Source organism: Opisthocomus hoazin, chromosome Z (assembly GCF_030867145.1).
Source record: "Opisthocomus hoazin isolate bOpiHoa1 chromosome Z, bOpiHoa1.hap1, whole genome shotgun sequence".
NCBI lineage: Eukaryota > Metazoa > Chordata > Aves > Opisthocomiformes > Opisthocomidae > Opisthocomus > Opisthocomus hoazin.
The window spans coordinates 10,053,541-10,068,589 of NC_134454.1; the positions used below are offsets into that span (position 1 = coordinate 10,053,541).

General features: G+C 42.0%; 1 protein-coding gene across 6 annotated transcripts in view; it reads left to right on the forward strand.

The window, feature by feature from the left end:
* The window catches only part of ARHGEF28 (Rho guanine nucleotide exchange factor 28), a 138,007-nt gene that overhangs the window by 73,846 nt on the left and 49,112 nt on the right, over positions 1 to 15,049 (forward strand). For 5 of the 6 annotated variants that reach the window (XM_075447077.1, XM_075447079.1, XM_075447078.1 and 2 more), the window contains 2 exons: positions 8,375 to 8,505; positions 12,447 to 12,748. In XM_075447077.1, the coding sequence (XP_075303192.1) occupies positions 8,375 to 8,505; positions 12,447 to 12,748 (433 nt within the window). Of the gene's footprint in view, positions 1 to 1,031; positions 1,351 to 8,374; positions 8,506 to 12,446; positions 12,749 to 15,049 lie in introns of those variants that run through there. The other variant, XM_075447081.1, reaches the window with a different exon arrangement.

Genomic DNA, 15,049 nt, shown 5'->3' on the forward strand with positions numbered 1-15,049 from the left:
TAAATGTGGATTGAGGAATCACTTGAAACATAATACAGAAGTAGCACTGCAGACCTCAGCAGCCTGCAGAATAATTGAAGTGAAGTAAGGAATGTTAACAAGCTCAAATGTCATCATCTTCCAAAAACTGATCTTTAAGCTGATCCATTTTCCCTCTCCTCTTTTATGTGGAATACAAAAACACATACATTGTGGAGTAACTAAAAGAAATGTTTGGTTGAGTTGGTTAAGAAACAGTGGACATGTTGTTTTTGTATTAGCTCTTGTATAGCCACATTTGAGCCTGTCTAAAAAAAATGTAGTTTGTGTAGTGTAAAGATGTTGGGGGAAGGGATAATGAGTTCCTACTGAATACTAATTGCCTACGAGTTGTTCAGGGAGACTGTATAAGAATGGAGGATTTGTTGTAAATTAGTCACTAGCTGTATTGTGCATTGCTGTGAGGTTAGACCAGAGCTGTAAAGGTGCCAGCTCTACAAAATCCTTATGATTCACTGTCTAACTTGGTGACTGTGTGAAGGAGAAAATACTATTCAGACTAAATATTATTGGAAAGAGAGTTCCTCTAATGACAGTGTAATCTTTCTTTATTACACTTAAGCTTTAAGCTCATTTGAGCTAGAAAGATGGGAGCGGCAAATTTTGAGTGGGTTATCTCTGCTTTTCCAGCTGCAGCATCGCAAGGTCTGCCAAAGTTGTAAACGCTGAAAGGAGGGTTATTGCTCTGCAGTAATATAGGGTCCAACAGATTGATTAGTGGTCTTAGGTTACTGTTAATATTTGGCTTCTTTAATTCCAGCATTTTGCCTGTCCTTAATTTGAGAGTCCTTGTAAAGACGACTTTTAACATGGAAACAAAGCTTTGAAAAAGCTTGCAATAGTTTGTTTACTTTTGAGACGTATTTTCTCATTCCTTACTCGGCTCCTATTGTTTTCATTTGCATCAAAATGGAAAGGTGGGTTAATGATTCATTGGCACACAGTGACCTTTCAAATAGCTCTGGACCACGATGCAACAGCTCCAGTCGAAGCTCTCATACTTTAACCTCCTTGCTTCTGCCTTAATATTTGCAGCCTGATCTGTCTACATGCCTGGACGCCTGAAGAGAGCAAACATTTAAAGCTTCTCCCTCCCCTGTGTTTAGTGGGCAATTTGATCCTTCTTTGTCCATTCCTTTATTTTACATCACTCTCAGACTTGACTTCCTATTGAGAACAACAAAGTGCAACTTTGGGAATCTGCTTGCTCTTTATTTAGCACAAAAATGGACTCAGACTCTGATTCACCTTTTAATTACTCTTGGCCTTCCTTACCTAAAATGAGGATTCGAAGAAGGGCATCCAGACCAGGTAGAAAAAGCTGTCTTCTTTTAAATGACTCTTGCTTAATAGCTCTGCCTCCTTTTCATTGTCTGGTTGTGTGCAGGTGGCTATGAACAGCTCGCATGAGGTAGATTTTCTTTCTATCATAAGTCTACCTCACTGTTAGTTACGCTTTTGTAGATAACAGTGTTGGAGTTCTGTTAAGTAAGAAGAAAGTGTTTTCTCCAGATAAAGTACTGTTCTTTAAAATTGTTTTTGTTACTTTACTCTCTTAGGGGTTTTTTTTTCTTCTGGTTGCATGTGTAGCTCTCACTGAGCAGCTCTGACACCCTGGGAGCTGCACGGCACAGCAGCGGCTGCAGAAAACTCTGCTGTTTACAGTTGTTTTCATTTAGGGAGAATCTGGTAATTCAAATATGCCTCAACAGCTAACAAGATGTTTTTTCTTTTTTTTAATTGTGTACAAAAATCTTACCAGTATGAGGAGGGAAATCTTTTACTTTTTGTAAAAGAAAGTGAAAGGGTCAGTTACTCTCTTTGGTGGCAGGGTCACTTACTGTCTTTGCACAGTTAGACATTTGTCCTCCTTTGTGGAGAAGTCTTGGGAGGTAAGCATTATAAATGTTGTCAGTATGATAAAGGGGGTTTTAAGGAGGTTGTGAAGCACTGACCAGCAAGTTTATGTTAGGAAGAATTATCATTAAAAGCTTTAGTGAGAAGAGGTAGATTTTTACAACATTTAAAAGCGAAGAAATGAAGAGAAAGAATGGCAAAAAAATGTAATTTGTGCTTCCTTCCATAAAATTGCTTTTTTGTGCTTCAGAAAGGGGGCAAAAACCAAATAAGAGAAGTAAGATCCATCAGTGTCATTAAAGTCAATGAGCCAGGAGAATTAGGTTTACACAGTCTGAGACTTTGGCCTAGTTTTAGACTGAAAAATGTGTACAGAATGCACATTTTAATGTGCAGAACATTTTCTGAACTGTTTTGTTTTATTCATGGGGAAGTCCAATATTTCCCAAGCTCACAGGAGTTTCTGCAATGTGTATGGATGCGAATGCAATTTGTGAAGAAGTTGACATGGGTTGCAAGTTGCATGGTGTGTGTTCTCTCCATCTCTACTGAGGACTCGTTTTATCTGTAAATGCTGTAGCTGCACACCCATCCTCCATGGCACTTTTTGTTGTTATTTATTTTACTTTTAGACAGCTTTTTTTGTTTTTTTTAAATGCTTCACCTGTTGTAAAGCACTGTATGCAGATTTGGTGTTTGCATGTTACAGTATTGCATCTTGTTTCCCATCCCTGTTATTAGTATACGAATGCATGTGGCTTCTATGCACAGCTGACCATACACTTGGGGTTGTTGGAGCAAGAAGGTGCTCTTGGGTGCAATGTAGATGTTTTGGTGGTTGGTAGGGTCCAAGGGTTCATTTGTCCTTGGGAAACTGAAATCCTGGCTGCCCAAGGGGTGGGAGAAGTGCCCCTGCAAGGGGATAGCAGGCTTATGATTGACACTTGTGATCTGTGGTATTTTTCTGGTCGTATCCCAGCATGGCCAGTTGATCCTGGCCCGCAGGTGTGGGACATGAATCTTGCAGCTGCATTTGCCTCATGCAGGAGTTCAGGTCTCAGTGAACAAGAGACTTGTAGTGCGCAGTGGGAAGAAGTGCAGGATTCTTCCTCCCCACCCCGAAAGCCGTGAAGGCATTGTACCTGCACTGGGTGCTCCATCTGACCTGGGCAACGCAACGTCAGCGTCCTCCCTTCACCTCAGAACCAAAAGGCTGTTGGTTCCTTGGTCCGGGTTTGGTCCCCCTGGGAGGTAGGGGAGCTGTGCAGACCTCCAGTGGGAGAGTCCAAAGCAGAAAGTCTCACACCCTGTTTTGCACCATATGCATCAGACTTCCCAGATTCTAAATTCCCTGTGTTCCCCAAACTCAGCTTTTGTTCCTGCTTGGAGACCTCTCAGACTGGGCGGTGGAGCTGCTGCCCTTCCCCTGAGCTTCTCGGGGCTGGCAGGAGCCAAGCACAGGCTGCGCAGCTCTGGGGCCACATGTTGCTGACCCCCTCCCTCCTGCTGAGGCTGCGTGGCCTAATTAAAGGTTAATTAGGCTCAACAGAGAATGTGAGCATGACTGTGTCTTAGTGATTGAGCTGGGGAGGGGTCTAAGTTTTGTTCCTTGCTGCAAGACCCCTAATGGTATTTATTTTGTTATTTAATATGAAATGGCCATAAGGCAGGACTCTTCTTCCCTCGCCTCGTGCTGCATAGTCCTATATGTTCAGAGGCAGTGACTCTCTGAGCCTTTTTGGAGGCTTGAACAACCTTCAGGGGTGCTGAGAATATGTGTCTCTGAAGAGTCTGTACCACTGTGCTGAGAGGTGAGAGTTACGTGCTGAGCCCACTCAGTCAGAGGTGGGAATTAAAACCGAGCATCCCATATCTTGGGGAAGCACTTTATCTGTTGTGCTGTTCTGTAAAACGAGACACTTCTGTTTATATATTCATTAGTATACTAGGTAAGGTGCCTGCTTCAGGGAGGTCAGGGCTGTGAATCCCATGTTGGAAAACGACGCTTTCTCACATCCCATGTTTAGATGACAAAGATCAAAGGCAAGGATTGACAAATGGCTTAATCCTTAGTGTTTCTTAAGGCTATTTTAGGACCGCATCTTGAACATGATGGTATGATTTCTAGCATCCAGATGCCTGATCCTTTCCACACAGTATGTGGGAAACACAGCACTTTCATTTCTACTCCATAGATTCAGGACAGTTAAATGTTTGTCTTTCTGAGAACAGCACTTCAAAGCCTGCCTCAGTTTACCCTCTGTGTAATGCTGTTCTTATGTACTTGCTTGATTTTGCTGTCGTGAGTAGTTGCACTGTCTGAAAGAAGCACAAAGATGCCTGAATTAGGGATGCAGATCTCCCATTGAAACTGGTTGTATGGTTCACATCTGCAGACATGCATGCCACTTTGGTCGGCTGCTTGCCAGGAACATGTGGACTTCTTTGTCCAAATTCAGGTGACCACTTCTGGGTTTAGAGGAGTATTTCTGCAGTCCTGTGTGACCCATGTGCTTAACTGTCTGCATTTTTCACTGGTTTCATAGCTCTGTTACTTCCAGTTATACATTAACCTCTGCTCAGATTGCTGGGGGTAAATGTGATGAGCTGTCTGAAAACTATTTGTTGTACCTAGAGAAGGGAATTTGTAATCTCTTTCCTGGCTCTCAGCTTGGTCACATCGATGTATTTCACTGCTCTGTTGCTGTGTTCTCTCTCACAGCACGATTTATGTTTTGATTTTTGTGGAAAAAGAGTCAGGTCATTCAAGGCTATACATTTCCTTACGCCAACATAAAGCATGTTTTGAATTATTGCTATGACGATCATACGATTTTTAAAGTATTTTATAAGCTTTTGTGCCTGGTAAAATGCGCAGCCTCTGCTGTATAACTTTGATGACAACATGACAGAAGATATAGAGAACTTGTGCCTAGTTATTCATTGGTCACGGTCTTTTATTTTATCCATGTTTGGAGATTATCCTTCCCAGCACTGTGGCTTTTGTTCACCTACATCTAAATAACGCATACATCTTTCTGAACTGTTTACCAGACAGATGGCAGAGAGCCATAGGCTCTTCTAAAGAAGACATGCCTTTATTTTATTCTTTTTCTGTGGTCATGGCACAGTATACAGCCAGAGAGTGTTCAGCTCTGGCAGGACAATCAGCTTGGTGAGCTGTGCTTGCTGGGTTGTTTCAGTACCAGAGCCAATTCTGCTGTGTCGTATTCGGGTCATTTTTACTTCAGTAAGCATCTTGAAGTCCATTACCAACACCTTTCAGGGTTAAAACACTTTGGGACACCTTCAATCTCACAAGAAGTGATGGATTTTGTGGATACTTCTCATCTTTCAGGCAAGGACAGCCTTGCTGCATATTGCTACTGGTACCCAGTGCAGCGAGCTGTTACCTGCTGCTGTGTTAACCTGGAGGAAGGTCTGCTGATGGTCCCCGTGAGACCGGGATGACTTGTAGCCAGAGAGGCAGGCTGGGGGCAACCAGTGGAGCTGTAGGAATGCAGTGTGTGATGTGGACGTTTGTGATGGTTTTGTCACTTTTTAAACTATGCAGGCCTGTCCAGTGGAAATAAGTTACTAGCACAGTCAATGTGTAAATAATAATGCTCTCCCCTACATTTGGCAAAGTCTTTAAATACTTCTCTTGTTTGATGTAGTCGTGCCTTCACGCATGTTTGGAATGGGGGGGCGGAGTGGGGGTGAGGAGGTACAGTGGGGTCATATTGCAACATGAAGCCCAAAATAACACACAGAATCACACAGAATATTCGGGGTTGGAAGGGACCTCTGTGGGTCATCTAGTCCAACCCCCCTGCTGAAGCAGGGTCACCTACAGCAGGCTGCACAGGACCGCGTCCAGGCGGGTCTTGAATAACCTGCTGCCTTTTGTCTGTTCATTTAAAACCTGAATGAATATTTATTTAGACATCTCACCTTTAGCAACAGACTGATTGGAGCATTGCCAGAGAAACATACAGCAGTGATCATCAGTAAAAGTTTAGTGATGGAAAGTACTGCAGATAACGTACTCTGATACACCTTGTTGTACTTGTAGCAGCTTTCTTCAGAATTTGTTACTTAGGTTGTTAGTCTCTTAGAGAATTTTAAAATAATGTAAAATGTGGTATTAGAAGTTGCTATATAAATAAAAATGTGAAGTAATAGGGAGATCTTGTTGTTTCTAGCTTGGGATGTGTAACTCATAGCGCTGTCCATTAACTGACTGTAGAGACCCCAGCAGTGGGGACTGTTGCTGAAGTCAAGAATCTGTCTCCATAGGCTGGGGTTTACACTATGATTCAGGAATCCCTAACACCGGTGCTGTTTATCAGGGGTGTGTATTGAACCTTTGCAGCCTAGCACTGGAGCCAAACACCACCCTTGCCAGTTGTACCGATTGAGTTTATAGACGAGAGGAAGTGTGTGCTGGGGAAGGTAATAAGCATACAAGAAGTAATGGAGAGCATGACATTTTTTCCTTCCTGGTTGTCGGTTTAAGACCAGCCCTTGGAAAGCTTTACTTGCCACAAGAAAGTACTGCCCGTATTGCCACATCACATTTCCATATGATTTAAGCTGCAGAAGTCTGATGAACTGCTGTAGAAAAAAATGCTTTTATACTATTTATAAACAAAGGCTTTGGGATCTTGGCAGACATAAGGAAATGGTTTGTAGCTTTAGCAATTTTCAAGATGGGAGTCAGTAAAATCATGTTAAAATTCTTGCAGAAGGGAGAAGCAAAAGGAGAAGCGTAAGGATGTTTTAATAGTATGAGATCCTGCAAGGCCTGCCAGGACTAGAAACCAAATAATTCATAATGTGCCATTACTACATGGGAATTTCCAGTAAAGTATAGAGCTTACTGTTCTTGGGCTTTATGAGGTAGCATCTTAAAATTAAATAAAAGCTGTGGTGTAGCACTGCAGATTTGGCAGTGGTCTGGGACTTCTTTTTTCAAGGGAACAAGACCTGGACAAGCGTGGTTTCTAATCCAGTGCCATTTCTTCGTTATAACTTTTTTTGCAATGTGATGGCCATAGGCAATTTGGATGGGGCTTTGAGCAACCTCATCTAGTGAAAGATGTCCTTGCTCATGGCAGGGGGCTTGGATTAGATGATCTTCAAAGTTCCCTTCCAACCCAAACCATGCTATATGATTCTGTGACCTTCCAAAAGCAGTTACATTGCTTTAGGAATATTGCCTGGGGAAAGTCTTTAGTGGTACGTTTTCCTTTCCAGCTTTGCAGAAGATATATTTCTGATGCAGACTGAGAAGGATTTTTTGCATGATTTGCAATAATAGGCAAACTGGATTAAATTTATTAAGAGTTTTCATTTTGGATATTTTTCTGGGTATGATACTTTTCTGCATCACATTGTTCTTATGCTAGCCTATCTCAGTTCACTTCCGGTAGAAATGCTTGTCTTACAGCATCTTGAAATAAGGAAAATTATATTATAACTGTGATTTGTTTTTAGCCTGTTTTCACACAGTCTAGAACAAGACTGGTTTCCACTTTGTCAAATTTTGCTCATTTTACCACCAGAAGACAATATGAGGCCTTGATTACCATCTTAAATGCTGGATTAGTGCATGCTCTTCATACTTACAAGCAGCTTTAAGAGAAGTGGTCCTGCAGGACAGACTTGGTTAGGTTTTCTGCTGCGCAAAGCCATGAAATACAGTCAGCTCATGCAGCTTTTTCATAATGTTTGCAGTCATGAATACGCTATTGAAAACTAAACTCTGAACTTCTGTTAATGAATTCTGGTGAAACTGATAATTTCTCACTTCAGTACCAAAAGCAAGTCAGATGCAGTCTTCGTCCCAAACATCTTGTTCATGGGTTAAATCTTGAATGATTGCTGTCACCTTGTAAGGGCACTATCAGTGCTTTTTTATTTATATCCCTCTTAGAATTTTGTTTCTGCTTTTTTGTTTTAAGAGCAGTAATCTGCTTTACTGGTTTAAGATTAGTGTTTATGTTGCTCCCAGTAGGTAGAATGGCTTTAGGAAAATCGTTATTTGACTGCAGTTGAACAGTATTCTGTGCATAAAATACGGCAGATGTTAGGTGTTTAATGTATAGTCCAGAATCATGCATATTTCATCGCAGCCCATGAATCTTCTCCTACGTAATTCTGCAACCACAGATCTCTACAAAGTTCTAGCTTGGGGTGAAAATAGAGGGTTTTGCTAACCAAGATGCAGGAACACCTACCTTTCAGTTATATGAATGATTCTGTCGTTTAGAGTGTTGTCAACGATAGGCTTCTTGGAACATTAGGCAGTTACAAAATAGGCAAATTTTTGAGTGGCCACACAAATATTAGTCAATTGTAATCCTAAGATTTGGTGCTTAATGTTTAACTTTGCCATTTTCATATGAGTATATATATATGAGAAGAAAATGGTTTGAGATTTAATGGTGTATTTTCCACAATTTCTTTTTTCCAGAGCAGAGACACTCTACGCTTGATGTTCTCAGGAAGCTCAAGGCTCCACCTGCTTTCTTTGCTGCAACCAGACCTTCTGCCATGCTGAGTGGAAGTGATGAAGTGTATGCAAACTGCATGGTAGTAGACCAAGTAAGCTTATGTTTGAACTTTTGGCAAATTTTTCATTGTCTTCTGTTAAAGTGACTTATTTGTGTGAGAGTAGGATTTTCTGAGTCTGTCAGCAGTGGTGTGTGGCCAATTAGTAAACCTCTAAAATAAAACAGTAATACCGTACGCTGCTCAGCTGTGTTTTGTAACCTAGTTGTGAGGTTCCTTTTAACAGATGATAGGAGTTATTGTCCCTCACTGATAGGGAAAACTCTATGGCAGCTCTTACTGTCTTTTCTGTGTGTTTGTGAGCTAAATGGTATTTGCCTCTTTCTAAGAAACATTAACACGATGTGACTGGCTCATGTGCACTTCAGATTTTCTGAATTCCGTGTACATTCACAAAAGAGACAAATGTGCTGATGCTGGCTAATTCCAGAAGTTAATTATAAGCTCATAGCTAAGCTAATAGGCTCAACAAAAACGAAATATTGCTGAAAAGGTAAAACTGGTGTCCTGCAGCTGGCACGGAACATTCTGATACTGGAGATCGTGACTTAGTATTCAGCTTTCTGATTTATTTGTCACCAGCTCTGGAGATGAGCCAGAGTGTCCAGACCAAATTATATTTTACATCACTGTGTTGCACCTGAAAACCCTCCCCATTTCCAACTCTTGTGTATAGCGGTTGTGTGTCGTTAAACAGCTGCCAAATTCTAGTGGCATGTACCTATGTTTCAGTGACGTTTGAAGTGAATTATTTATTTGTAATCTGCTTTGGGCTCTCCCCGGGGTGAAGGCTGCAAGATAGGAGTAAAGTATAGGAGTAAGAAATGATCAGATTGTAATGTTGGAAGAAGGATGAGATTTTGCAAGTGTGGTTGTTTTTTCCCTCCCCTTTTTTTTTCATTCCCTGAAACACTTCAGCCACTGCATTCACTGCAGATACATTTTGTTGTAACAGCTGAGGTGGAAGTTTCAGTCAGAGACCAGCATGTTCAAAATGCATCTAAGGTTCTTCTCCTTCTTCTTGTACTTCTTGTGCTGGGAGGCTCCAGATCTGGACGCAGGACTCCAGGTGGGGTCATACTAGAGCGGAGTAGAGGGGCAGAATCACCTCCCTCGACCTGCTGGCCATGCTTCTCTTGATGCAGCCCGGGATACAGTTGGCTTTCTGGGCTGCAAGGTCACATTGGTGGCTCACGTCAAGCTTTTCATCCACCAGTACCCTCAAGTTCTTCTTGGCAGGGTTGCTCTCAATCCCTTCATCCCCCAGCCTGTACTGATAGCGGGGGTTGCCCTGACCCAAATGCAGGACTTTGCACTTGGCCTTGTTGAACCACGTGAAGTTCACACAGGCCCATTTCTTGAGCCTGTTCAGGTCCCTGTGGATGGCATCCCGTCCTTCTGGTATGTCAGCTGCACCACTCAGCTTGGTGTCGTCTGCAAACTTGCTGAGGGTGCACTTGATCTTGCTGCCTAAGTCGTTGATGAAAATGTTAAACAGCACTGGTACTAGTACGGACCCCTGAAGGACACCACTTGTCACCAGCATCCATTTGGACATCAAGCCATTGACCACTACCCTCTGGCTGTGACATTCCAACCAGTTCCTTAGCCACCGAACAGTCCACCCATCAAATCCGTATTTCTTGAATTTAGAGAGAAGGATGTTGTGAGGGACTGTGTTGAAGGCTTTACAGAAGTCCAGATAGATGACATCCATAGCTCTTCCCTTGTCCACTGATCTAGTCATGCTGTCATAGGAAACCACTAGGTTGGTCAGGCAGGACTTGCCCTTGGTGAAGCCATGCTGGCTGTCTCGAATCACCTCCCTGTCCTCCATGGGCCTTAGCACAGCTTCTAGGAGGATCTGTTCCATGATCTTCCTAGGCACAGAGGTGAGGCTGACAGGTCGGTAGTTGCCAGGGTCCTACTTCCTACCCTTTTTAAAAATGGACACAATATTTCCCTTTTTCCAGTCACCAGGGACTTTGTCTGACTGCCATGGCTTTTCAAATTTTATGAAGAGTAGCTTGGCAATGACATCAGCCAGTTCCATCAGGACTCTGAGATGCATCTCATCAGGTTCCAAGGTGTCCCAGATTACTGAGAGATGCATGAAATAATGACCTAGGAATGACAGGGGACTGTGTGCACAATCTGCGAACCCTTGGTTTGAACAGTATCCAAGAGCTGCAGAAATGCAGCGTTGTTACAGATGCAGGTGTTACCTGAGCATATTGCTGGATAGTCCTTCAGCTTGGATTACAAACCTTTGCTCAATACTTAGCCACACTCAACTTTGTTAAATTGCTGACTGGGGCCAAATTCTCCCTTAGGCATCAAGCAGCAGAATCACAGAATGGTAGGGGTTGGAAGGAACTTCTATGGGTCATCTAGTCCAACCCCACTGCCAAAGCAGGGTCACCTACAGCAGGCTGCACAGGAGCTTGTCCAGGCGGGGCTTGAATATCTCCAGAGAAGGAGACCCCACAACCCCTCTGGGCAACCTGTTCCAGGGCTCCGTCACCCTCAGAGTGAAGAAGTTCTTCCTCATGTTCAGACGGAACTTCCTCTGCTTCAGTTTGTGCCCATTGCCCCTTGTCCTGTCACTGGGCACCACTGAAGAGAGCTTGGCCCCATCCTCCTGACACCCACCCTTGAGATATTTATAAGCATTTCTAAGGTCCTCTCTCAGCCTTCTCTTCTTCAGGCTAAATATGCCGAGCTCCCTCAGCCTTTCCTTGTAGGAGAGATGCTCCAGTCCCCTCACCATCCTTGTAGCCCTCCGCTGGGCTCTCTGCAGTAGCTCCTCCAGAAGCTGGGGTGGCTGCCACAGGAGGTCCCTCTGGTGCCAAGGGGAAATGCTGCCTGGGCAGAATAGCTTTGAAGGGAGGAACAGCTGCTTAAGACCTGGGAGAAGTGTTTTATCTTCATGCATTTCATCTGCACAGCGCAACAGAAGCACTTTCAGACTTGCGTGTTGCCGTATCTTTGAATGCAAATACAGGCTGCTGTAAAAATGCCAGCAGTTCTTTCTGTCTTTTACTAAGAGAAACTTCATTATGATGGGGATGAAAACACGTCTCAAATGGGTCTGGAGAGAAGGAAGTCATCAGTGTGAAAGACTGGGGCTTTGGAGGCGCTTGCAATCCTGACTTTCTTGTTGCTTTTGTACGGGTGCCTTTTGGAGGTTGAGTGTTTTCTCTGGCCGTGTGACTTTTCAGTATTATTCAGCATCTAAATAGATGACAGTAGCATCTGACTAAAAGACTGTCAATAAACTGTATTTTAATGTCTTCTGCAGAGTTGACAGGAGAATTCAACCTCAGTTGCATAAAGAATTATATGTTACCAGGGTCTAAATCCTGATCCCTGTACCTGAGAAAACATAATTCCAAACTCCATTCCTGTCCTTGTGCAAGATGAGGAGTGTTTCATATCCATAATTGCTTAATGGCAGAAAATAAAGTACCATTCACTTTCTGCCCTGGGGAACCTCGGTTCCAGATCGTGTGTATTTATCTCAAAGCTATGGAAATTGGTGCTGGAAAATTAAAAGTGTATGATGTGTAGGTTGATTTTTCCAAATTATATTGCACAATTTTTGAATTCTTCTCCATGTGTCTCCCGCACTAATGTATTATGCATATTTTTTGCTTGACTCAAGGATGTATTTTTAATAAAAGCTATAAATACATGGATTGATGCATTTAACAAAAGATATAAATATGAGTGAGAAGTCCATTAGACTTGCAAATACCAGTTCATTGCTACTCTAATTATGGAAAAAAGTCGTGCAAGGTCTAGAATCTTTTAGTCACATAACTTGCCCTCAGTTCATGTGCTGTGGAAAGTAGTAGGGGGGAAAAAAAGGCAGAACATATAACCATAAATAAAATGGCAAACTAATCTGGTCCTTGTTCCCTGACAATACGTCTTGTTACTGCCTCTTCCCCGCATTCATTTTTTCTCTGCAGGCTGGAGGTTTGAAGACTAGCTACCTTCATGGAGATGGTGTCAGCAGTGAAACGTGTCTGAATCCCACCAACTCAATCGCGATGGCTAAGAGCTCTTCCTCTCCCTCCCTTGAGGAGAGTGATCAGTATATATATGTTCCAAATGAAGGAAATCAAGGGCCAGTGAAAAATGGAGAAAATGCAGATTTAAGACATACTGTTTCACCTGCTGATCTGTATGGAAAAGATTCATACCTTCCATTCAAGACCCATGGGTTTAATAAGGATCGGGGGCAACTTTTTGCTGACATGAAAAAAAGAAGGTATGGACTTGACTTCATGATATGGCCAGAATAAGGATTATTTATGATAATCTTTTGTTTCAAAAATGGAGCAGAATCTGGAGTAATAAATATTATTACTGAGGTAAAGTCACTGTTTTCAATCACTGATGCTTAAATTGTCTTAATGATCTGTTTTCATAAAATAGTTATTTTATGAAAATAGTTTATTTTTTAGCAAATAAAATGTGCCCTCTAAGTAAATTAATTTTTAATGCAAATTTATAGTTTTATACATTTTTTTTCTTGTATGTATGCTTAAAAAAAAAAAGATCAGCTGTTCCCTGTAAGAGTTTCCAATGTGGCATTTTTGTCAGAAACCAGAATTTCACCCTAGTTTTCCTCAGTTACATTTTCCATGAAGAAAATAGTCCAAAATCTGTTGAACTCCCTGGGAATCTTTGCATTCTTTGCACTGGCCTGAAGAAGAACCTACTTATTCCTGACTGCATACATTTTTCTACCTCAAAAGACACAGTGCAGAGTAGAGCTAGTGTTTCTGATGGGTTCAGACTGTGTTCTGCTCTTTTGCTGGTACACAAGGTTTGCTGCCAGCGGAGCCAGTTTTCTGAAGACCTTCCTCCAGAGGGCTTGAGGTTATGCTGGGAACTGGTTGGCTTCAGGAATGCAGAGAGCTTTAAAGATGAAACTGTAATTTTAGTTTTTAACAATTAGTAAGTTTCCTTATTAAAAGGCTTTATTGCTTCTCTGGATAGAGGAGACATGAAATTCTTCTACAGGAGGAAATTTGAATCTGTCTCCCACCTTTCAAGAATGTTTGGACTAGTTGGAGGTAGGGCCTCAGATCTATGTAAAAGCAGTAAGGAAGCAATACTGTCTGTCTGTTGTTGGTTAAAGCAGGCAATAACAGTTTCTTCACTTTGATTTTGAGTCTCTTATGCAACTATAAAGTCCCACTAACAGGAATCTTTTAAAGGAGATAAGACAACAAATGTCAGACGAAGAGCTGTTCTTTCCCAGCCCTTTGTTTTTTGCTAGCTGCAGGGATATCATGTAGATTACTATGAATAATCTTCTTCTGCCTCTCTGTTGTAAACGTTTTTCTCCTATACATCTTTAGATATTCCCACCTTTTAAAGACCTAGGTCAGGTACATAGAGATAAGCTTTAAGAGCTTACATGAATTTTCAGAGAGAAGTGATTAGCCTCAATATGTCAAGTAAGTGATCTAAATGTTACACATAAAATAAGACTATCAGAATGTAATTCAGCAGCACCTTCTGTGAAGTATCTGAAGTGATGTGGCAAGTTACTTAGCAGATCTTTAAACCAGCATTTTGTGTCAGAAAAATTCCCTGGGTAAGTTACCCCCCAGTAAGATATGTATGCTTGAATGACATAGGCATGTATTGCTTTTCCAATTTTAAAAAATGACAGTAACTGATCATGCAGTTAAATAACTTGTTTCCGAGACGTCACTTGGGCTACTACTAGGAAACGTTGCAAAAGATGGTCTCCAGAAGTGTAATAAGGAAGTAGTTTTGGACGGTATCGATAGATTTGACCTTCCACAAAGTGAATTGTAGTGGTGTGTGAAGGAGTTGTTGTGCTGTTATTCCTGGTAGGAACTCTGGCTATTTAGAAATACCACACATAATTTAAAGTTTTATGTTGTAAGGCTGAAATGTTACTGCAAGCAGTCAACCGTTCCTTCCAGTCACTCTGATGAGAGACCAGGAACTTGCTCTTGCAGCCAACAGGAGCCATCCTGGGAAACCCTGGTACTGCTGAGAAGCCTTACTGCACTTTCCTGCTCAGGAACCCTTGCCAATCAAATAGTCTCTCAGTGTTGGAAGGATTGATTTAGCCAGAGATTTTTCAGTCTGTTTACAGTCCTATACGTTTTTAAATTTGTATCTTCTAGATTTAGTCTCATAAACTGTCTCAAACCCTCTTTCATCTCTCTTGTTAGTTTTCTCTTCCATCCTCCATCAAGTCAGAGACGTAGAAAAAAAGATGTCTGTGAATAGCCACATCATATCTTTCAAATACACACACACACAACATATGTGTATATACCCACTTATCTTAATAATGAAATCTGAGCTAGTTGTCTCAGTTCTCCTTATCATCTGTCTAGAGAGGCAGGTACATGTGTGGAACAAAACCTCTCGTTTTAAGGGAGATGCTGAACATGGATCTGAACATCATCCTCCAAAGGTGGCTGACTGTGGTGGGAGTCTGCGTGGTCGTAGGTGGTGCAAACATCTGTACTGAAGAGCCACAAGGTTGGCTCAGACGAGTACTGTACAAAGTGACTGA